Source organism: Corvus moneduloides, chromosome 5 (assembly GCF_009650955.1).
Source record: "Corvus moneduloides isolate bCorMon1 chromosome 5, bCorMon1.pri, whole genome shotgun sequence".
Classification (NCBI taxonomy): domain Eukaryota; kingdom Metazoa; phylum Chordata; class Aves; order Passeriformes; family Corvidae; genus Corvus; species Corvus moneduloides.
This window is the reverse complement of record NC_045480.1, coordinates 30,401,134-30,425,810: the sequence shown is the minus strand read 5'-3', so window position 1 is coordinate 30,425,810 and position 24,677 is coordinate 30,401,134. Positions and strand designations below refer to the sequence as shown.

The window sequence follows — 24,677 nt, the reverse complement described above, 5'->3', positions numbered from 1 at the left end:
CTTATCACATAGATATCAGTGTTATATAGCTGCTTGAAATTAAAAAAGCAAACAATTACTGTATTTTGGTATGCAAATGTGAACGTTTCATTATTGGTTCTTGTGAATTTTTCTTTCTTTAATACAGCTCCAAAAGAGTACATATTTTGTTTTCCAAAGGAGTGTGCTTGTTTAAAAGGTGGGCTGTGATGTGTGGATAATTACTACCAGTTTGGGCAGTGTTAGCTTGTTTGGATACACATACTTGAAACCCGTTTTCTGCCGTGATTTGCTTTTTTTATATTCAGTAACTGTTGAAGAACTTGCAGCTCTTAACATGGAGGGAAAACTTGCAAAAGGTGATTAGGCCTTTTTGACCAGGCACAGCCTATCCGTGGCTCTCAAAGCTTTGATTTGCAGGCAGAGCATGGGACTCCCACACCAGCATCACCCCACCTGGCCAGGAGCAGGAGTGTGCTGGGAAACCTGGAATGGTTAGTCTGGCTAGTTGCACATCCTCTCAAGGAAATACAAAGTTGCCTCTTTGCTGTAAAACTTCATGGTCTTGTATTTGTGGTCTGCAAAGTTGCTGTGGGATACTTGAGGAATGCCCACCTGTTCCAGCTTGAGAACTACTCAGAACCTGACATCTTGGAGGTAACTTGGGTCTGTCTTACATGAAGATTTGGTATAGGTACATAGCCAGGAAGGTTGTTTGTTTGTGTGCTTGGTACAAATAACCCTCTTGTTCATTCTGGAGTGTGGACTTTTGTAGAGCTTCCTGCTTTTAAAGCAGAGCAATGGAAACTGTTCAGACAGTGATACGTCCTCGCCCTTGTTTGTATCTAAAATGACCCTAGGCTGGTCTGCTTGAATCTCAAGCTGTAGCAAAAACAGCTAATTGCCAGGAAAAATACTCTTAGGCCTGTAATTGGGCTGCATAACTGCCAACAAAACAAACATGAATGACAAACTTTGTAATTTATTCCGTTCCTGACTTGGTAGTTTTTGTCATCTTGAAGCTGTTGTGTTCTTTAACCTTCTACCTTGGATCTCACCTTCCCAGGTGTCCTTGCTGTGGGGCATATGTCTACCTGAACTTGTCAAATTTTCAAAGCATGAAGGATTTTTAAACTGGCTAATCTTTCTCGGAACAAGAAATGTCCAGGTCTCCTTCATTATGCTGGGAACTTTTTTGTAGCATTCAATGGCAGAGGTGCACCACTCTAATATTGCCTGTGCAAACCTTTTGTCCCTAAACTCTGTTCTTGTTCCTACCTATAGCTTCCATGTTTATGGCAGGGGGAATGTTTTGGTTAAAGCTCAACCTACAATAGATTCTTCATAAATAAGAAAAAAATAGGTACCAAGTAATCACATAAATTCATAAATTGTACCAGAAGAAATTGTAAAGGGGTTTGAAGATCCTTCACGAGTCTCTGACAACTAAGCAAGGATGATCCTTATTGCCGAATTTATATGGGTAACAATGCCAAAATTACTTGATCCTGTATGCTCCAACTTAGTTCTGCTCTTCCAATTTCTGGTATTAATTTTTCAACTAGAATCTTGTTAAGCATAAACTTATGTTTATGTTGCAGGATATTTCAGCCCGAAGCATATCCTTACCTGTCTTTAAATTAAATACTGAAGATAGGCCCTTACTGGATTATTCAAGTGCTTTTGGTATTTTACTGCATTCAGATTTCAGATTTGGGAAACTTTCATGTTTCGTTGGGGAAACCCACATACCTGGAGCTTCAGTTCTCTCAGAACTTAGATAAAAGTGTACTAACTGCTAGATAGTCTGACTACTTCATGGGGCTTCTTCTCCCTATGAGCAACTTAGTCTTCTTATTTTCAGCTGGCAGTTTTTTCTGAGTGTATTCATTAGCAGGAGGTGGTGGTACAAATCTGTCTGGATTTCTTGGATTTGTGAAACTATGAATGGGTAAGCTGAACCGAGGCAACAGGTTAAACACCAGTAAAAAGCAAGAGGGCTTAAGAGCAGCAAGAAACATGAAAAAGATTACTAAGGCAGTGTTACTCGATTTTGTCTTGGATTTTTAGTCTCAGCCTCTTGTTAATCCTTAGTATGCTGATCACACGTGCCCTTTTCTCATCAAATTTCTTTAACTGAAAGCAAATACAAAATGTGTTGACCATGAAGAAGCCCTTTTGGAAACACTAAACAAAAATGTTAGCAAAGGGTCTGCAGCATGGTCCAGCCACTAGGGAGAATTTGAGATGTTTTACTGACAGAGCAGGCTGGAAGAAAGCAGGTTGTGTCCAAGGATGCAGCTCAGATAACTCACTGCAGCATTCCCATTTTCATCATCAGATGCTGTGTCCATAGTGGGAACACTGGTGTTGAACTGGAGTGAGATGACTCATCTCTCCTTTCTGAGCAGAGAAGCAGGGAAGAGCAGGGCAAGTCCTTTCAATAACTGAGCTCTCTGCTCTCCTGAGAATTTACTGTGGAGGGGGAGGCGTGGTTTTCAATCTTAGCCCACTGACACTGTAAAAAGCCTCTAAGTGCTTAATATAAAGCTGCAACACAGCTACTTAATAGCCCTACCAAAGTGTAAAGTTAATAACTGTTAAGACTGCTTAAATTGAGTGATTAAAAGGGAATTTTTCTCATACAAGATGAAAAATATAAATATTTCTAGTAAAGGGCTGTCAGTTTCTTCTAACCAGCCTTTACAGCTGTATAATAATTTCCTAAAACTTGCAACTGAGTGTGTAACATAAAAATTACTCATTTTCATTAGTCTTGTGTCAGATCTTGACGGGGTTTTGGTGCTCATTCTCTAGGTTTTCTTAAGAATGGTGTATTTTACTGCTTTATTTGTTCTGCAGGCATGCAGTGAAGTATTCCCTGCCTCCAGGACAGGGTGCTCTTAAGGTGTAAGCCTGTGGTCAGGCTGCAGTGAGAGTGACCACGGGCAAAGGGGGAATTTGCAGTAAAGGTGAGGTTTTCCCTGGGAAGAACCAGTTGTAGGTGTGGCTCAACCAGTCTGCAAATTCATCTGCTGTGCTCAGTTGTGGACAAGACTGTGATTTTTGGGCCAGTGCTTTTATTTTTTCTTTTCTTTTTTTCTTCCCCCCTCCCCCAATGTATCCTAGCTAAAAGAAAAGCATGCAAACTGAGTTTCAAGCTCTTCGCTTGCACCGGGGCTATGAACATAAGCCTGGGCATTGACAGCAGCAAAGCTGCTGTATCTGTGGTTCTCCCATTCAGCTCAGGCCTCCTGTGGCTTATTTTTGCATCAACAAATTTAGTGTGAAAGCAGCGTACAGCAAGCTCGAAACAGCTAAAAATAAGCTCGGTTATCTGCAGAGAAGGGCAGTGTTTCCTCAGTGATCCCGGCTGCCGTCGGAGCAAGTGGAGATCGATCGATCTAATGTCTGGGCTCGCCTTTGATAAAAGAAGGGCTGTGGCTTTAAGTAATCGCTGGCTGCTTGTGCCAATTGCAGAAGCTGCAGTATCTGCCGCTGTCGGGAGCGCTGGGCGCGGAAGCAGGATAACCTGCGGAGGCAAGGTCCAGCCTTGACGCTCGGCCCTGGCCAGACCTGCCCCGCTCGGTGGTGCCGCCGCCACCCGCGCGTCGCCGATGAGGGCCGGGGGGCCGAGCGGGGGGCTGCCGGCGCTGGAAGATGGGCTGCTCTAGCAGCAAGCTGTGCCTCTATTCTCAGTGTGCTGCAGCAAGGGTAATGAGTGTTTGTTTCGCAGGGAGCCGGCCGGGAGCACGGTGAAGCACCCTGCCAGCAGGGACACTGTCGCCTCCTCGCGTGGTGTGAGCTGGCGGCCGCCGGGCCACGGAGCGGCTGTGCCGGGGCTGTGCCCGCGCTGCTCCCCGGGGTGTGGGTCTGAGGCACAGCGGCCTGGCCAGCCGCCTCCTCCTGGCCAGGGCACAGCTCCTGGGAAAAGCAGGGAGATGGGTGCTTCTGCTTTGTTGTGATCTCTTCACACATTCCTTATGATTCTCTCGGTATAAGAAACACCATCTATCTTAACATTAAGAACTGCGAGCAGCAGGGTGGGTTGTATTCAACTTTCAACAGGGCTGTGCCTTTTCTTCATGGAAGGCTGAGCATTTAGCAAAGTTCTTGGTTTTGTGTTTGAGTAAGCTTAAGATAAATATTTAATGCATGCCTCTTTCACATACACACTATACTTCTGTGCCCTTGACAGCTATCACTTGATTTGTTCTGGAGGCTTATGTTGCTACACCCATCATAAAATATATAATTAATTGCTGCAAAGTAGGATTTTAATTGCAGAGTTAACCTGGAAAAAGCTGTTCTTTGTTTTAAAGTGTAACTTCCTTAACAACAGAAGAACATCTGTGTATATTGTAACAGCTGAACTGTTATCCTAAATGAGTCATATCTTGGCTTCTTGCTCCTGCTGCTAGTTTTTCCTACAGAACACATGTAAGTTAATTATTGGAAGGTGCCCTGCTCAGATCACTAGTAACCAAATGTTTGGGGTTTTTTGTTCTTTTCTCTGCAGAGGGAGGAAGCGCTGAAGCAGCGGAAAGAGTTATCTCAAGAACTAGTTAACCTTCGAGGAGAACTGGGTAAGAATTTATTTTTGTATTCTTCATGAGAACAGAAATGCAGCAAAACAGATCTGCAGAAGACAGATGCCTTGGTACTGTAATGGCAGTCATTTAATTCCCTGACTGAATTTCGCTCCGATGCTTTAGCGCTGCGGAGCCCTGACAGCATGACCCCAGGTTCACTGAATTCCTGGCACTGATCTGACTGCACCTTGCGGGGCCTCCTTGCAAAACATGCATCCGATGGCCAGAGCACTCACTTCTGAAAAATGGGAGGGTGGCTGACAGTGTATATACTGGTTTTTGATCCCTAACTTATTTGTGCACTGTGTTCTAGAGCTTTGCTGGCAAAAAATTCATAAATCTGTAAAACATACTGTGAAAAATCTGTGTTTTGCCTTAGTGACTTGTAGGTGAATGAGTCTAAAATTAACAGAAGGAAATTTCAGGCTGATGAGATTAAATTTTTAAACTCATTCTAGTGGACAGCTATAACGTGAAATTGAGCTGTAATGTGCAGGGACTGGTTTTGCCAACTTTGAAGCTTGATTTAACTGCATTAGTGGTAACCCCATGTATTTGAACTTAGCAGTTGTTCCAGGCAGGTCTCAGTCAGTAGGGGCTGGCTTTGAAAGAGCCTGGCCTTCCTCTGCCTTTGCATCCCTCTGTCCTCCTTGTGCTAGCATTGCTGCTGGAACAGCCATGCCCCCAGCAATGCAGTGAGCTGCCTGGGGACCTAAGCCAGCTGAAAACAGTGGCTTGAAGTGCTCTTTTGCCAAAGCTGTCTGGCCTGGCTCAGTATGTGACTGAAGGAGCACTGGGACCAGAGCAGAGAAAGGGGAAGGAGTAGCAGGGTGAAGGGTCATGTTCCCCATCAGCTGCAGCTGATGCTTATATTACCCTAAAGTGACAACAGAACTAGAGTTTTAATGTGGAAATGACCTTCTTGCATCGCTAAAACATTGTGTTATAAACTTTATAAACCAGATTTATTTTTATTTGTGTACTTAATGTGACTCTCTGAACAACCCCATTTGTTTGCCTCATCAAGAAAATGACTTCACAAGGATTGCTATCAGAGCAAGAAAGTCTCTTTTCTTCTCTAGGTTTGCATCTTCAATATTATTTTTCCTTTATCAGCGTAGGTACTATGTTTATCACTTATCTAGAGAGGGAAAATTCTGCTTAGATGGGTAGACCATAATCTGGCCAACACTTTTTGCCCCTTACCACTTCTGAGGGTTTTGGTGGAGGTTGTTTTTGGTTCTTTTTTTTTTTTTTTTTTTAAAGCTTAGTTCTTTGTAAGGATGCCTCATGATTAAATGAGCTTTCCATAAACTTGTTACCTTCCTGCTTTGATTAACAGCCTGCTGAGCTCATAAATGAGACTCCCAGTGCAAGTATATGCCATTCAGTAGGTTGATAACTAGAGAAAACTTTAAATGCAACTGTGCCTGATGGGTCTCTGACACCCGAATGTACAGAGCTCTCAGACAGGGATGCTGGCTCATGTGCTTCTGGATGACATCGTCAGCTGTTCCCCTCACAGAGCTGATCTTACTGGGTCAGTTCTGCAGGAGTATCTGAATGGCAGCCTGGGGCTCACTTCCCTTTGTAAGGTTTCCAGACCATGGTTTCAGTGAAGCATTTGTCTTCATGCAGCTCCTTTGTCTTAACCACGTCACACGTCTAGCCTGTCTGTACTGCTCTCCTCAGCATGTAAAGGGAGTGGATTTAATTACAGAAATGAAAAACTATCCAGGTTTTCAATTCTATCTAGCTCTAAAAAGAACTGTTTTGTTTTGGGGTTTTTTTTAAAGTTAAATTAATAATTTGTTGACAAGGTATGAGAAAGTCATTCTTGTAACAGTAGCTTTAGCTGAAAATAATCTGCTGGAATACATACCTTCTAATCAGCTTCCTATTGACACTGTTAAATGGTTACAGCTGAACTTAAGATTTCCATAGACTGTTTTGACATAAGTACTGTGAATTTTCATTCACAGTATGATCTAAGCATAGGTTTGCTGGGAAAGTTAAATGCAGTTTGAATCTTATTTTGGCCATGTAGGCATGTTTTGTGGGGTCCCAGCTGCCATGTTTTTAATGACTTGGTTTGCATCTTGGGGACAGGCAGTCTCAGAAGAGGAACCAGGTGTGCCCAGCCCAGTGTAGCCTGTACCCTGCATACTTCTGAGTTTGAGAGGAACATGAAGTCTCCTGCAGCTTGTACCCTGCACAGTTTAGACTCCTCAGTTTCTTGCTTTGAAGTTCAATTGTGCACATTCCCAAGCTCCTTGATTTACCTTGCAAGACCAAATTGACTTGCTGTCAGATGGTCTGTTTTGCTGGATTATTACATAAGACACTTTCCACTAAGATACCTTTTTGTTTAATGGCTCGAGTATGCATTCTGGTCCCAGAATGTGTCTTTGGCAGCCACCATGTGACTGTGCTAGTCATGGGGCTGATGGCTACCAGACAATGCTTTCTGCTCTCAGTAGCTGGAACCATGTTCGAGGATTAGCAGTGACAGGTGTTTGGGGATGGGCTTTTCCAAAGGGAGTTCAAATTCAGTAACAGTTGGGTTCTGGACTTGGGCTTCCTTAAAATCTCCAGCTACAAAGACTAAACTTTGTGGTTTGAATGTAAACACCTTAGTTCTGGGAGCCTGGAGCAGGTAGGGATATCCTGCTTGTCAGCTGTTTCTCTTCTTAAGATGCAAGCTAGTGCGTAAACTTCTAGTTACTTGTTTAATTATGTAAGTAGAAATTGCAAGAGCTGCATATTTCTTGAGAGGTATGAAACTATTCCTCTAAATTAATTGCACTCCAAATTGTTTCAGAGCCTCCTCGCAACCAGGCTGGATGTGATCCAGCTCAGTTCTGCTACAAAACAGCAGGTGCAGAGCTGACTCAGCCTACGCCCGCCTTGCCCTTTGAACATGGCCATTCGAGAGCCTTTCTCGGTGGCCTGGAGAGGCCTGTGCGTACCCTGGACAGGCAGCCAAATACCAGACCCCTCTCTCTCACCTCCAGTTGCTGCATGGCAATTGATAAACTGTATTTTCTTACAAATACCTTCATGTTCTTTTTTTATTACTAAACTATCTTCAAGATGCTTTGCAGGTTCAGATGGAAGAGACTGTTGTGTTTTACAGTGAATGTATTTGGTTTGCAGGTTAAGGTGATCCGTAAAAATACTCAGTAATAGATAGATGTTTCTTTCACTTATTTGAGATGGGGTCTGACTTGCTACACTTCATACACTTGCCTGTTTGCCTGCTTGAACACTCTGTCACTTGTAGTGTTTGCAGCACAGGGATGTGAATTTAATTCCCAGCAGAGAAGTGAGTGCTTCACATCATTTATTCAATCATACCTGCTTAAATGTTGCTTAAAGCAGGCTTTTTTGGCTACATGCCGTGTCTAACTTGCCCAAGAACAAAAATACGCCATGTGGTTTATTGTCCTGTATCATTAGCCTCATTATGGAAGTAACACCAAGGGAAACTTGGTCATAAACTTGAAAGCATGTTTGCGTAGAAGAATTTTCAGTATTGAGAATCTGCCAATACCATGAATTAATTACTATATACATATAAAAATATATATTGCATAGAGAAGGAAATTAGCTTGTCTATAGCAGACTTGTCAAGTGAACGTACATCTTGCAGTGTGAAATATAAGGTTTGAGCAATTAAGTGTTAGTGCAGTGTAATATCACATGGTACTAAATACTTGGGGTTTTTTGTGGTAATCATCCCCATTTCACATCCCCCGCATCTATTAAAATGCTGACAGTTAAATGTCCTAATGAACTCTGTTTTAGAATTCCAGATAGTCTAATGCCTTTTCATAAATCATAACTGGGCCAGTGAGTGACCTGGACAGTTTTATGAAGATAACTATTGTTTGCAAAAAATGTAACTCTGGCTTCAAGAAAATCCATTGTATTTTATCTTAGAGCTATGTTTATGGTGGCTTTTAGGGGAATGTAAGTTGAAAAATGTTTTTTCTAAGCAGTTTAGCCATAAGGGCTGAATTGGATGATGGTTTTATAATTAGAACAAGGTAAAAAAAGTGAAAGGAGATGCTGCACTATTGTAAGGTCTTATGTCTTGGCTACTTTTAGTGGAAATACAAAATAGCTTTCTTGGAGATACAAAGGCAACTTTTGCAGTCCTCTCCTTCAACTGCAGTGACTGTTGATGTGGTTTGGATGTGCTGCTGTTGGCACTATTGCAGGGAGTTGCCAAGTGCCTGGTTCTCCATGCTGTTCTTGCAGGCATTTGTTTTATGATTTTGGCACTTAAGCTTTGTAGTGAAATACCCAAGGTGCAAGTGGCTGCTGTTAACTACTACAAGTAAAGGGTAATTTTACATGTCAAAACCAGCATTTCTGCTCTGAAGATTTGCTGTTACCAAATCTCAGAAACTTTCCGTGATTTCCAAAGGTCATGGTCTGGCCCAAAAGAACCGGGCTCTTCATTTATAATTAACAGTGCTAAGAAGCCTAAATACGCAGATTAATCTTGTAATAATACAGGGAAGGACAGTTGTATGATTGGGAAGAGAGACTGCGACGACCAAGTGGAGGAAAAAATATTAATATCTGGAGGAAAAATATTAATGGCTCTGCTATTTGAATAAAGAAGTAAAAATTGCTTCTGGCTGCCAAGTATAGCATTTCGTATACTCTATCCTTAAAGCTTAAAACTGTTTAGTGTTACAAGTAAAATTGAACAAACTTCATGGACAAATGAATAGCACATCTTTTCATTTCTATGGCTTGATTTTTGCCTGAAATGGTGTTGGACTATTTATTTCCTTTTGGGGTTTTTTTTGCTCAAGGTTTGTGGTCTAAAGAAGATGTGGAATCGTGGAGGAAAGCACTTCAAGAAGGGAAAGGAAACACAGTAGTAGTGTAAAAAAACGCTAAAGTATGCACTTCAGATATCTCTGAAGTGGATGACAAGTTGAAATAGATTTGTGTGTTTGCTACTGGAAGAGCACAAATATTTGTTACAAATTTTTCTTCAAAGTTTAGCATCAGATGTTCAATGAGAAGACTCTTCAGTTGAGTAGCAATCGAGTTTGGTTAGTCAGTGGCTAAACGGCCAAATTAAGGAATTAGGGACAAATCATGAAAAAGACAACTTTTAAAAAAGGCAGAGCAGTCATAAAATACATGATTCAGTCTGCAGATGGATAGGGCTGTGCAGAACACTTGCTGCAGATTTCAATCTTGAGTATTTAGACAAGCTTTGGTTTATGGGACATCTCATAATTTCAAATTAACAATTCTTTAGTTGGTGCTTTTGCTGAAGCCTTACATGGTCAGTTTCTTGTACCACCATGATACTGGGAGCTCACTGGTTTTGTAGTTCTGCTTCTTGTTTGGATGGCAGGGACTCAAGTCAGGCTTGTGATCTGCAAGGAAGCATTGCAGCCTCCAGCTTTGTGGATGCCAGAGTTACCTTCAAGGTAACAACATTTAACTGCCAGTGCAAGTTTTAAAAGTTTTTAGTTTGCCTTTGTAACATTAGTCTTCTCATAAATCTGAATTGCAAACTGCCTGAAGGGGAACTGATGCGTCTGTTTTCTTTGACAAAGGCGTGGTTTGCTATTTGCTTTTTTTCTGAAGTGCTTTGCATCATCTGAAGTTCTGCGTGCTGACATTTAAAGATAATGCAAGGATAGGCAGCACATTCTTCTGGCTAACTGGAGGCAAACGAACAGCTCTGGCCTTGCAAATAAGGAATTTGATGCTTCTTCCTCTGTTGGTTTTAAGTGAAGTGGATCATTTGAAGCATTTTGCTACAGTTACCTCAACTGAGCCATGCAAGTCGCCTGCCTCTCAGCTATGCCTTTACTCTGCTACAGAAGGTTAGATCAATCTGCATGTGGCTGGCTGTGTAATACCTCCATTTGGCTTGCTGCCTGGTCTTTGCATTGTAAAATAATGTCCCCTAACAATGATGTTTCCTCTTCTCCAAAAATGTGGCAATGCAGAGTATATCTATTCAATAACTTCTTGCCACTGCGGTGTGAAAGAAGTGTGAATGCTAATTTGCTTTCTGTGGTTTTTTTATTTTTTTGTTTGTTGGTTTGGTTTGGTTTGGTTTTTTTCCTTTCCCTAAGGGAACAGTGGTAAGAGAAGTTTGTGGAAGGAATAAAGATAGAGAAGTAAAACCATCTCTTGGTGCTGGTGCAGAAAGTAGCAAAAACTGTGAAATCTGCTTGGGTTGCAGAGAATGTTGTGGTTTCAGTTGAGCCTCTGTTGCATCGTTGCCAGTCAGAGAATGAAGAGCTTGGCCTAAATCTGTCCAGATCAGCGGATCTTTCGCACAGACCCAGCACAGCTAAGCTTGCTGTTAAACCTAATTCAGGTAGACACACATGCAGATCGATTTCCATGCAGTACAGCTCACTTTCTTAACACTTTCTAGTTCTACTGCAGGTTCCAAATTATGGTAGCAGGGCCAAGACTCTTTACAGTTCCCTTAAAAGAGAGTGTGAATATCATTCATCAAGTTACTCACATGCTTTTAATGAGCTGTAGCAAAGAAGAATAAGATACATGTAACTTGAAGCACTCTGCTGGGGCAGGCTGCTTTCCCTTGAGCTGACCCACTACTGCTTTGGGAATCAGTCATTGAAGATACTGTAATTTATTTATCTTAAGGCTCAAACACAGCTGTGATGAGAATTTCCTGTACTGCCTGTACAAAAATCCTTGACTCTTCCCATGCTTTTACATAGCATTTATATTTACACTGTTTAAGCAGTGTGCCATTCTGCTGTGAAGTGCATGCATACATGACTTCTCCTGCCTTTGAAGATCAAGTTAACTTTTTAGTTGATTTTTCTCTTAAGCAGCCACTCATCTCACTAAGTTATTTTAAACCATAGTTCTAGAGTCTGTATAGAACCAGTTTTGCTCAAGGTCAGTGACCACACACTTGTGTCAGAGATGCTGTTTCACCTTGCTTCCAGGCTTTGGGTGGAGCTGGAACTGCATAAGGCGTTTGCTGCAGTAGGAGGGTGACTCCTCCTATTCAGGCTTGGTTGGCTGGAGTTGGGAATGCTAAATTTCAAACTCAAAAATGCAAGTTCCTAACTTCTGTTTTGCCTTTTAACCAGCCACAAATATGGGCAGCCTTCTTAGCAGACCTGTGTTAATGCAGATGTAAAGAGAACTGCACAGCATTTCTCTTTTCTTAATACTCTGCACTTTTTGCCTAAAACTGTTCTCTGTCTTGCATATTTAAATATCTGAGGCATAAACACATGAGCAGTACCTTTCAGATTGGCAGATCTGTATCAGGCTGTCCATGTCAGGCTAGAATTGCTTCTCTGCTGTATATCTGAGCGTGCGTGTCATTAAACATATAGTATTCAGGTTATTAAGACTTTCAAATTTAGCAAAGTGGTTTATATGTCAAAAAGTGAAGTACTCTGACAAGTATTCTACTGAAGTGGAATCAAATAAGGTGAAGTATCAAATGCAATTATTTTTTTTATTGGAGCTCTTCAGTGCCTCTCATGAGACATTCTTTCTTTCATGTCCTGTTAATCTGCAACACTTGTGCTTTCTATGTGGGTTCCTGGCTTAACTAGGTTCAATTAATGCTCAACCTAAGAAACATGGAATTTGGTATTTTTGCAAAGGTTTTTTCATGTGCCCTTGGAGGGGGTACACATTCAATAGATGTATCTATTTGTCTTTGCATATAACCATGTTGCTATGCAGTGTGTTCATTATTTTTAATACCTGTAAATGAAGAAGTGACTTTAGGATTGAACTTGATCCACTTTTTTCTCTCTTTTTTTTTGACATCTTCAGTAACCACTTCTGCAGCTTGTGAGAAATTGGAAAGAGACAGGAATGAACTGCAAGTTGCTTATGAAGGGTTTTTGCAGAAGTTAAACCAGCAACATCATGATGACTTAGCTGAGCTGGAGGAGAGGCTTAAACAGTTTTACACTGCAGAATGTGAGAAACTCCAAAGTATCTGCATTGAGGAAGCTGAAAAGTACAAAGCCCAACTCCAGGAGCAGGTTTGTAACACTCAGTGTAGAAAAGTTCTCTAGTAACTGCTTTCTGCTATAAATGAGCCTTCAAAGAATCCTGGGTTTTGCTAATAACAGTTATTTTATTTAATGTGAAACTCCACTTCATTGCAGCGATAAAAATACTACCACACTAAGCTGTACAGATCTTAAGCTTATGTTTAAATGTGGGGGAGATTGCTTGTGTTCTGCCAGCTTAAATAATTTCTAGAACTCCATGGGATATTTGAGGCAGCTTGAGTTTTAAGATTTATAGAAACACACCTGCCCTCTGACCTTGCTATGCAACAACTCCATGCATGTGACAGATGCACACATCATCCTGTTGGTAGTTGTAAACTGTAAAAGGCATTGTTCTCATTTATTAAATGTTGTACAGGGCTCAGCTTCTCCTTTTAAATCCTACTAGACCATTTAAAATGTACTTGACATAGTGCATGAAGCCATTGAAACAATGCTTTAAAAAAGGGTTGTTACATGTAAGGGGAGAAAAATCATGTTGTCATATTGCAGGTGGACAATTTAAATACCACACATGAAAGCTTTAAGCTGGAACTTGAAAACAGACACTCAGAAAAAGTAGAGGAGCTGAAAAAGAAGTATGAATCCTCTTTTTCAGGCAAGTATTTTGTATTTAAGTACATGTGCTATAGTACTGCTAGTTGCTATAGTACTGCTAGTCACAAACTAAAATATTCAGGCTTTTTGATCATTATGTCCACTTCACTGTTCTTTGTGGCCAGCTATCTTTAAAATCATTGGCTGAATTCCTTCCTTTGGAACTGACAAATCTTATTTTACATACAGCAGTAATCATGATTTCATTGTAGTTGAATGAAACTTTTGAAACAGTTTGAGTGGAAGTGACTTTTTCTTGCAGTAAAAGATTTCTGAATTTCCCTCAAAATCTCAAGTGACTGAATAATTCTTTCTACCCCCTAGTTCTGTAAGGAGCACCTCAAAATTGAAAATGAGGATAAGTAGGGTTGTGTGCTTTCCATAATGACATGGAAGTGTTGAGAAATATTATACACGGTGTACAGTACACTGTGGCGGAGGTGGTTTTTCAGGGAGGGCTGGTGACCATGCTCAGGTTTAAATGACATTGCATCTTACTGACTTAAGTGATGATGATTTCCATCCTCCTTCCAACTCAACTTGATAGCCAAGTTTCCAGTGATACTTTTTTGTCTTGAAGACTGCTCAGGCTTCCATTGCTTTCAAAGAACAAACTCCTCTGCATGGCATCCAAAGTAGGAAAAGAAATGCTCTTCTAGAAGTTTGTGGAAGACACAATTTCAATTTTTGCTGTGTTTCCTTCCATAAAATCAACTTTTGTCAGATGTGGCCTGTGCTTAATAAGTCCATTTGTTGCATGCAGATGAATGCTCTCAAAACTGACAGGCTGTTCACTAATGAAATGGATATGTGAGGGGACAATCAGCACATCTGAAGTGGGAATAAATCTGATACTTCATACATGCTTTGCATCAGTTAATGATAAATGTTCTTTCTGTGTTGCCATCAACTGCATCTGTGTGTATATATGTAGGCTGGCTCTTCAGGCTGTTTCTTTTCAAAAAGAATTTTCACGTCTTATGTGGTATTAAAAATCTGCAAAAATAATTTGTTTTAGAGCTCAAGAGCACCCATGAATCTGAAAGGAAGTCACTTGAAGATTCCTTTAAAGAGAAGCAGGAATTGCTGGAGGTTTGTTAAGGGCTGGGTTCACTGCTGGGTTTAAAACTTGAAAAGCAGTTTGGAGATGTGCACTGAATTCTTGGCCTAACTATACAATATATTTGCATTTCAGAAAAAAATCGATGAACTAAAAAGTGAAAACAACTCTTTGAGTGAGAAGCTGAAATTGGAAGAACAAAAACAAATAGCCAAAGAAAAATCCAATCTTGTAAGTCTTGATCTTCCAAAGTAATGTGGATGAGCAGATCTTGCCTGGGTTTATTTTACTGCATAATGCAGAAGGTTTGCAATGAAGCCTGATAGGGCTCCCATACTTGGTAATACTTTTCCGTAAATGGCTCACCTGCCATTTTTCACAATTTTTTTGCAAGCACTGTAATGCTGTGTATTAACTTTACCATTATAATTCTGTAAAGCTGTTGAGTGTCTAAGACGGGGGTGTAAATAATAGCCTAAGCTAAATCGAAGACCTGTGTGTGTGCAGCAGTTGTACTATAGCATTTTTCTGGACAGTCGATAACTGTTGTACCAGTGCTATGATCAGTGTGGGCTTGCATCACTACTGCAAAGCTCATTTCTAATGCTTTTATTCAAACATTGATTCATACTTTTTACTGATTTATCCTTTAAAGAAACTTTTATTTTGCCCTGCCTTTCCTCCCAAGGCTGCTGTTACCTCTGATGCTCCTAGGATAGAAATGTGCTCTGAGAGAGGGGTTTTTTTATGCAGTGGGAGGGTTAGACACAAACATGCTAATCTTTCCGGTTACCCAGAAGTAAGCGGAATACCAGGAGTATTGCTTATTCCACAAAGAGAAATTCCATGCTCGAAGACTCACTTAGGATGCCTCTAGTGGAAGTTGCCCTAGTTTTTACTGGAATTTGTTTTGTTTTGTTTTCTCTTACTGCTTATTCTAGGGGCAGGACAGAGCTGCCACAAGAAGAATCTGCAACCACAATATGTCGCTGTGGCAGTGGGAGTTTGAACTGTATTCCACAGGGATGCTCAGATGTTGCTTAAATTAAAGGAGCAATAGTCAAGTGCCTTTACATAGCTGCAAATGTGCTTTCCTGAGAGCATAAGATGCATGATAAGCTTGAGACTTCTCTTTGGAAAAGCACCAGTTTGACTCAGCAGACTCTTCTGTACTAAACACACATTCTGCAACATTGGAATTCCCAATAGCCCTTTGAAGACAGAGATGTATTTCCAGTTCTCTGGTATCATTTAGATAGTGTCACTTGATAATCCCAGTTTTTTGCTAAAAACTTATGTAGGCCTCTGAGTCTTTATTTGGATGTGTGTTCTCCTGTGAATAGCTAATGTGGGGAGCTCAGACTTAACCTTAAAAAGATATTTTAAGGCCAATGGGCTTGAAGAAAGAAAGAAAATAAATTGAATATTGAACACGCTGTAAGCTACATTTCAACTTCTCAGGATTGCTTTTCTTGTTAGCTCCTAGATTCCATGCTAAAGTCACAAAACAGAGGAACAAATTGTGTGCTGCCTTAACTGAGGCAGCGCAGCATGCTTCACCCTTGCACAGACTTCTCAAAAGAAGTTAAACAAGAACCACTAATGCAACAGGCCTTAAAAACAAGCAGGAGAATGAACTGTGTAGGTGATGGAGCCCCTATTACCTGTGACATGTACTGGCCCTGTCCTTCTGGGACCACACCCCAGAAAACTGCAGGCATTGCCCTCCTGTCCGAGGTTTCTGGTGTGGCAGTGAAGCTGTTACTCAGTGCAGTGCACCTGTGTTCTTACCCAAATAACACTAAAACAAGTTTCGTTTGATTTTGAAGATAAACTTAGTTACACAACATGCTTAATCATAGATTGATTTCAGCTTGTGTTCCATTCTGACTACTTGGGAATGGACTAAGACTTGCTTTTTTTTGGCTGTGACTGCCTTGAAATGCAGAGAATGTGTTTTTACTCTGCAGTGTTTGAATGGTTTCTTACTCTGGAAAATAGATCCTTGAGAAAACCACATCTTACTCTGGCTTCCTCCTGCTCTCCCCTCTACCTCCCAGAAAACAACAGGAAAAGGAAAAATAAAAAACTCCTAACTTGCTATACTGTAGATAAGTAATGGACGTGCAGCAGTGCAAGATTTGTGTATGTAATTGCATTTTCAGGCTTTAGAAGAATGCAAAACAGAAAAATTTTAATTTCTGTTTATGAGCCTTCAGACTCAAACCAGGGAAGATAAGCTACAGTCAGGTTCAGAACTTAAACTTCTGGTGCTTTTTTGAACTATTCCAGTGCCTGAAAACTCTTCAAATGTTTAATTATCTCTTGGGATGGGTTATGAGTAATATGAAATAAATTTTGGAACTCCTAGCCTTAAGGCCTTTGGGCACTCCTGTGAAACAAGTTTTGCTGTGACAGCATTCATGCCTTCCTTTGATTCACAAGGGTTTTTCATGTCTGTGCATTAAGTGTTTTCTGAACAGCTCCTAATGAAGCAACTGCAACTGTCCACCTACCCTGAAGGACAAACAAAAACTGAGGATAAAGTGATATCAGATCTTCTTATTTATTGTAGTGTTTGACTTGATTTCACTTAGAAAAAGTAACTCGTTACCGTAATTATTTTCTTGTTTTTTCTAAATAGCAGAGAAACATCTAAATTATTCCTGAAATTCAGGGTACTAAGCAAACTCTCTGGCAATCTTTCAGAAAAACCCGCAGATAATGTACCTGGAACAGGAGCTGGAAAGTTTGAAAGCAGTGCTGGAGATCAAGAATGAGAAACTCCATCAGCAGGATATAAAGCTAATGAAGATGGAAAAGCTGGTGAGTGTTCCTTGGGGTCTGGCAGGCTGAGGCTGTGTCTCCGACTTGTGATCCTATAATGAACTTGGGCTGGACAGACTTACATGCAACAATTAATCTTTTTTTGTTAAAAAGGAAACAGGAATTCATGATGGGACATGCTCACATTGCAGATACAGCATTGGGATATATGTCAAGAGGGGAAAAGAATGACCTTTTAACATCTTGAGACCACTACTGCTTTGCATAAACTATTACTAAGTTAGTAGAGCCTCTTCCCTCTCTTCTCCCTCATCCCCCAAAGAACAAAATCCTTACCTGCTACATTGCTCAAGTGGTATGGAAGATAAGATTGCATTGTCAGGAAAACATTAACAAGGAAATTATCCTAATTTAACAAGAAGGGATCAAATATGAAATGGAGTACATCTTGATTAGCTTAGGCCAATCATTTTAGCTGTTAAGCTGCTTGTTTAGCTGTGTGGCTGTGCTCCTGACCTGTGTGTAATTCCACATGAAAAGTCAGGTTTGGAGGCAGAACTTGTAATTACTTAGCATGCTCTTATTTGTGACAGGACAGGGTCCTTCTCATGGGTGGGGCCTTTGAACACTGTTGTAATACTTGCTTAAGCAAGATTTTAATGTGGAAGTATAGAAAGAGGTTTGGATACAATGGAGCACGTCAGTTGTTGTTCAGTATTGTGCAGCAGTGTATGTTACTGTAGTCTACAATTACTAGCACATTACTAGTAAACATTCATCTTCTGCAGCAGACATTGGCCACAGTGCAGAAGGCCTTGGACCATCCAACCATTTATTCAGTTTTTCCTTTTATTTTTGATAACATCCTCCAGCAACAAAGTAGAATCAGAAGAGCAATAGGGAAAGCTGTTTACGCAGGGGAACTCCTGAATTTGTCACGGTATTTCTGGACAGTCTTTTGTCTAGAAAGATGCTAGTGTGTCTAAAACTGCTGTCCATCGCTGGCAGAAGTTACTGGAATGCACTGGTTAACAGCAGATCCCTTATCCAGTCCTCCTTGTTGGCATCTAATCAGCACAAGTGGCCAAGTGCCAGTGCTATGCAAGGATAAGGTAAGTAGGATCTATTTGACTGTTACAGAACATTAAGCCATGGCAGCAGGTCAGTCTGATGTTACTGCAGGTTTTTTTAAGTACTCCAACAACCTCTGCAAGCTCCAGATCACCAGTGTCTGTGATAGCTCAGTCAGTATCTTGATGAGTGCATGTATGGGTTTTATTTCAAATTGTGACCTTCTTTCTAAGGTGGAGAACAACACAATCTTAATGGATAAATTAAAGAAGGTTCAGCAAGAAAATGAAGAATTAAAAGCTCGGATGGACAAACACATGGAGCTTTCAAGGTGAAAAATACCTTTAATAAGGACATTTAGATGCCCTTATTAATCAGGGGAAGGGGTTCCTGTGACAAAAAAAATTCTGCTGAAATACTGGTGAATGCAATTTTGTAGTACTCTCTGAAAGAACACATCCATTTCTTCCCCACTTGTATCTCTACAAATGTGCATTCCTTTGTAGAATAACAAGCAGGAACATACTGAAAGTGGATAAAGGTTTAGTTTGTTCTTCAGTACTCCAATATTTTAGGGAAGAAAAAGCAACTCAGAAATACCATAATACAAAAATTGTCCCTTTTAAGTACTACTGGCTTGTGAGCTAGACCTGGGTCCTACTTATAACCACTTCAGTGAGTAATTTGTCCCCAGTTTAGATCAGTGTGGTTTATTTAGCAATAACAGTAATATTTAACATGAATAAAACAGATCTGAGTCTTCCTAACTGTTGCTTAAATGGATGGTCAGACTCTTCCAGTGTGAAGGAATCTGCAGCTTCTATGCTGAGCTGAGCCTGCAACAAGACCCAAAGGCTCCAGCACAGCTGCTTAAAAGCATGTGTCATTTTAAGTAGGACAAGCCTAACTTTTCAGATGCTTTTTCTGGCCCTTAGGGATGTTTCTTACTGGAACTTTCTCCTGCTTTCTGCAAGCTACTAGTTTAAATATAGCTAGGATGAGAACATGATCAATCCTCCAAATAAAGATGGAATTCAGTTGAGAGCCAAGCAAGGCTTTATGCACTTTCAAACCTCTCTTTAAGTTTCAGTACTGCAGCCTCCAAGTAGGGTTATTTGTTCTGATTTAAATCTTCCATTTGCAGGCAACTTTCTACAGAGCAAGCTGTTTTACAGGAGTCACTAGAGAAAGAATCAAAAGTAAACAAACGCCTGTCAATGGAAAATGAAGAACTTTTGTGGAAGTTGCACAATGGTGACCTATGCAGCCCAAGAAAACTGTCTCCCAGTTCTTCATCCGTGCCTCTTCAGTCCCCACGGAATTCTGGTAATTTCTCTAGTCCTGCAGTGTCACCGAGATGACATCTCTTGAGAGAAAGAGGGGCCTGCATTTCATTTCTGATCTGCAGAACCTTTCCTAACTTTAATCACAGGAGCAAGAGCTGTATTGGCCGCCTATGACAACTAAACATAACTGGAAACTATTTGGTGCAAAAACAGCGATAGGAGACTGTGAATATGGGAGTAAGACATTCACTCCTCCCAGAAAGACTTATGACCTCTATGGACATTGTTGCACAAAGCACTTATAGAGCAAGGAAAGACTTGTTTGTTGCCTTTTCACCTAACCATAAGAAGAAGCTCAGGGGCTTAGAGATAAAGATCACAACCTTTATAATATGTTCCTTATCACCGACACTTTTTTAAGGCTGTGTGTGTGCGTGTGTGCGAGTGCTGTGGATGGAATGGGTGTAACACACTGTGCGTGTGTCTAATGCTGCCTTCTTTGCTGTGTACGTAATAAAGGATAAAAGCTGAAGACTATACATTGACATGTACTTCCTTGATACTGCTCTCAGTATGCATGCTTAACACAGTACCCTTGCCTGGGAATGAGGAGAAACTGCCACTGGTACTGTAGGTTAGTTTCCTTCATCATTCTGGCTTCAGTTTGGTAAAGAAATGGCATGAAGAGCTTTGTCAATTGACTCATTAGTGTCTTGGCCAACCTGAGTATGCAACTTTGAATTAATTTTGAAAACAAATTGAACTGCAGCCATATTTTGCACGGGTTCTTGGTTTCATGTCCATGCACAACTCTGCCATTTATGAGGAGAACTTTGCAGGGTGAAATGGATTTTGGATTTCAAGTCAATAGGGTTGTAGTCAGAACCACAGTAGCACTCAAGGTCAGAAGTTCTTAGTTGAGTTGCAGGTTTAGAAGCCTAGACCAAGCATCTTACTTGCTGGAAAGGAAGCACTAATCTCCCCAAATTAGCATGTCTGTTCCTGAGGATAAACTAGATGTAGATTTGAAAGCCAAAGAGAAAAATGCAATAATTAAAACTAGGTGCATTCTTTTTTCAGTTCTCAAGAAGATTAAGCAATTTGTGAATTCCAATGTAGCTGGTGACACACTTTGCCTTTTTAAGCATTAGCATTTGTATTAACATTCCTCAGGGTTGGCTAAATTCACCTGAGGAAGAGGGAAAAAGTGGTATCTGTGTATTTTATCTTACTAATTCTGCCATACCTTCCCTCTTAGACTGCAGGATATTGGTGCTTTGACAGCTCATCAGGTGAAAAATCCTGTACAAGAGATTCTGTAGAGTAGGGGAAAAAATTGTCCTGGCTGCTGGAACTGGAAGATGAGGGTGTCAGCATTTCTGGAAGTGTCATATGCTGAGTTTCAGCTTCAACAAGGTAATTGTATAGCCTTGCTCCACCCTTGATCAGACTTGTTTAAGATGACTGCTTTGTACCTACTTAACCAGGTTCAGCTTCAGATTAGTCTTAAAAAATACTACTGATGCTTACAGTAGCCTGGGTTTCACAGTAGGGCCAGGACCATTGTTACACTAGTGGTTAGGTAATGCTGGTAGCTGGCTGAGTTTCCCTGTCTTTTTCAGTAGCTTGGGGACAGGAATCAAGGGCATGGGAAAGCAGTTAGGGAACACAACTGGAGAACCACTTCAAACCATTTTACCTAAGACTTGCAAAATCTTGGCTAGTAATGAGGAACACAGACATAGAAACAAGACTGTTAACAGTGCTCATACAGTAAGTAAATTTGTAATGTATTTAAACTTGTGATTGACTGTTTCATCATTAAATTTACTTACACCTCTCATAATGTACAAGTTAAGGGTGCCATTTCTATGGAACATTATACTTTCTTTTAATCCTTTTTAGGGCACTGTACATACCACTTACTAGTGCTGTCAGTACTTAAAATTTTTACTATGAGGTTCAAATTTAACTATGAAAATCCTATATTGGCTACAACTTGGCTTTAAGTATGTCCTGGAACATTCTTATTTTATATGGTCAAAGAGATTTGATCACATGTATTTGAGCTGAATGCTTTACAATAAATTTTTTGTACCAACTAAAGGATTTTTCTCCTGCTTGTGTAAGTCAAATGATCTTTAATCTAAGAAGGAACATTTTTTTCCAGCTACCAAAAGCTCTTAGTATCTGCTCAGCACAGCAAAACAGCAATGGTGAAGCTTCACTGCACAAATTATTAGTGTTCAGCTAATCCTTAGAAAATGTTCCCCTTGTTACTCCACCTGTAGGTAGAAGACACATGGCACTTGTTTGTGATTATTCAGGACATCTGCATGTGAGGAAAGCCGCAGTTAGAGGTTAGCAGTGGAACAGGGGATGCCACAAGGACACTTACCTAGCCACCGGTCAGAACTTCATGACTTCAGTTGCAGTGTAATGCCTCGAATAAAACAAGCAAGCAGAGTGCAAATGTTTGAAGGTCAAATATGGCAGAGCCCTTCCGGTAACAAGAGCAGGGAAAGCTTTTCCTGGCTACCGTGCAGAACAGTGAGTATGGTGTAGTAGATAATGCAAAGACTAGTAATTCATTGATAGAATCCCTCCACAATACAGGAGACTTTTCATGTCTAAACTGCTTGCAAGTAGAACCTTTAATGCTTTTATGAAGACAGCTTGTATGTAGAAATCAGACTACAGAAATACCTGTTTAGTGTTTGTCCTGTTGGTCTCAACAAATTAAATAATTCTGCTAATCTGTAAATACTGTTTCAATGTTTTTCTCTGTTTGAATATTAGTATTTCAAGCTTTAACTTAAGTACCATGTGTTAGTAAAGGCTTTGTTCAATCCAGGAACTTTTACAAATTTTGGAGTTTTTTTCTTTAGCATAAGGTTTCCTTCAGGAAAAACTAGCAACCTGATCACCGTCATCATAACCCAAAGATTAAGCAATTGAACAAGTGATTTTCTTCAGATACTCAACTACTACTCTCAGTTCCAACTCTAATGATAAGTTTCAGAGGAAGCTATGGTGACATTTACAACTGTACCAAATAGTTTGTTGCCATTCAAACTATTCATAGTACGGTTCACCTTCAATACTTTTTTCTAAAGGTCATTGTAAGAGTTGCACTGTATTTTCTATCAAATTTGAGGTGAATCATTTCCTTGAGTTAACTAAAGACTTGATGTTTCTCATTACTAACACCAAAGACACTTCCATGTAAACTGGTGTCATGCAATTCATGCAGGAAATTCCTTCTATACAGTAACCAACCACTGATCGTCTGACAGCCAGGAAATCATTTAGGGCTGAGCTGGAGTTAAAAAGGTCATCATAAAGTTGGTATAACCACTGAACCCTTGAGGAACAAATACCTTCTGACCATTGCTGCTGCCTTGCCTTAGAAGAGCAGTGACACAGGTGTGGAAATGGAAATAACAGCACTGGCAGCTTTAGGCATGTAACTTCGACAAGTCACTTAAATTTCATTTCCAGGGCATCATTCTCTTACCCTGTCACTGTTCATTTAGGTGGAAATGTGCAATTAACTGCATCAGTGTAACATCAGCTCTGCCCAGGAGGCTTTTGGTAAAATAAGAACTATGTAAAATACATAGTAAAAGAAATCTCATAGTTTTGAATTACAAGAATTAATTTGATGTTTGGTGGGAGGACAAGGACAGAAAGGATGGACAGGACACAACACCCACCAAAACTCTTCCTTAGAGGTACTGCTTCTGTATCAGTCTTGAGACCTGCAAGTGATGGGTAGGCACAACTATTACACCTCAGGGGACTACTCAAGCAGTGGATTTACACTGTCTGTTCCTCTCCTGCCAAAGTGCCATCAAGGAAGTGATGCCACCACTGTGCTGTTGAACAAGTGTGGGGCAGGTGACATGATCTCCCACTTCCCAGATACTTTGAAGGAAGTCAGTTGTTGAATTACAGGCTCAAATGCATTTTGAAATTTAAAAAGCTGGCACAACTTCTTTAGTTCAAAGGGAAGGACATTGTTCTGAGAAATGAAAATGCTAAAAAGGAATTAACACATTGCACAGCCTCATCTAAAAGCTCAAGGATTGTTAAAGTTAATTTGGTCAGAATAAAAAAAAATATATATATGGTACAAAGACTTTTTTCCCTAAAAAAAAAGATACAAAGACCTTTTTTAGGTATTACTATGAAATTGTATAACCTACTTAGTCCTTTGGATTACAGTGTAATGTTCTTGATACATTTTAACATATCAACCTTGCCTCTTATACCTTCAAAGTTAGTTCTGCTGCATGCTATATTTAATTTTTTTTTTTTTGATATCTTATTTTCAGAGGCCAGAGATGAAAAAAGCTCTTGGGGAATGTTCTCCATGTAGCCTATTACATGAGACATGCATAGAACCGTTTCAGTCTTTATCATGGGTATTTCTCTTATCAGTTAAATTGGTTTAGGTTCCTGCATGCTGAAGAAAAAGCACTCAGCAAGTTTGTTTAATGCTTTCATTAGCTACACTACTAATCAGATTATTGACTTTATTGGGAAGCTGCCATTTTTACATTAGCACTTAGAGCTGTCCCTTCTCAAAACAGTGCTGTACACATCTGCTCAAAGGTCTGAATTACCTGGAGCACAGGGTTACCTCAGGCCTTCACCAGAAGCTTTAGGAATTCCAGTCAAATGGAGGCTGAGACAGAGGGAAGTGTGTGCCCAAGGGACCAGTTCCTGCGTTGCTTCCTTGTATGCTCAGAACAAGCTGGTTTTCACTTGCCTTGTCACTAAAATGGCTCGCATTAAATTAGTTTTTGTCATTTCGCTACTAAGGAATAGATTTGTACTGAAAGTTCTACCCCACATAAAGTTGATGCTTGAGACTAAGGAAAAAACCATTGCCAAAATGTCCAACAATGTTGTTACCAAGTTCTGACCTTCTCCTCTGGCAGGTTCTTTCCTTGTACTGGTAACTAAACCCAGGGTGAGAGAAGCAGTGGCTTATTTATCCAGGTATACTTCTGTATAAATGAAATATCTTTCCTTTTCTCCGAAGTAAATCAATACAATCACGTTGAGCTTGTTATGAACCTAAGAAGAAACTCTGCTGTAAAACTGAACATTATTCTAATGTTTGCTTTTTTCCTTTTTTTTTCTTCTGTAAATGTTAATATATAAATAAAACAAGTTTTACCTTTAGCAACCATAATTTTCTATATAATTTACTAAACATAATACT

The 24,677-nt window shown here is 40.2% G+C and overlaps 1 protein-coding gene across 8 annotated transcripts in view; it reads left to right on the top strand.

Annotated features, from left to right (window-relative positions):
* Positions 1-24,641, top strand: part of MTUS1 (microtubule associated scaffold protein 1) — a 121,860-nt gene extending 97,219 nt beyond the window's left edge. For 7 of the 8 annotated variants that reach the window (XM_032110169.1, XM_032110168.1, XM_032110166.1 and 4 more), the window contains 8 exons: positions 4,499-4,565; positions 12,396-12,610; positions 13,136-13,241; positions 14,259-14,332; positions 14,436-14,531; positions 17,010-17,126; positions 18,392-18,489; positions 19,303-24,641. In XM_032110169.1, the coding sequence (XP_031966060.1) occupies positions 4,499-4,565; positions 12,396-12,610; positions 13,136-13,241; positions 14,259-14,332; positions 14,436-14,531; positions 17,010-17,126; positions 18,392-18,489; positions 19,303-19,519 (990 nt within the window). In that variant the 3' untranslated portion in view covers positions 19,520-24,641. Of the gene's footprint in view, positions 1-3,490; positions 3,694-4,498; positions 4,566-12,395; positions 12,611-13,135; positions 13,242-14,258; positions 14,333-14,435; positions 14,532-17,009; positions 17,127-18,391; positions 18,490-19,302 lie in introns of those variants that run through there. The other variant, XM_032110174.1, reaches the window with a different exon arrangement.
* Positions 24,642-24,677: the final 36 nt, after the last annotated feature.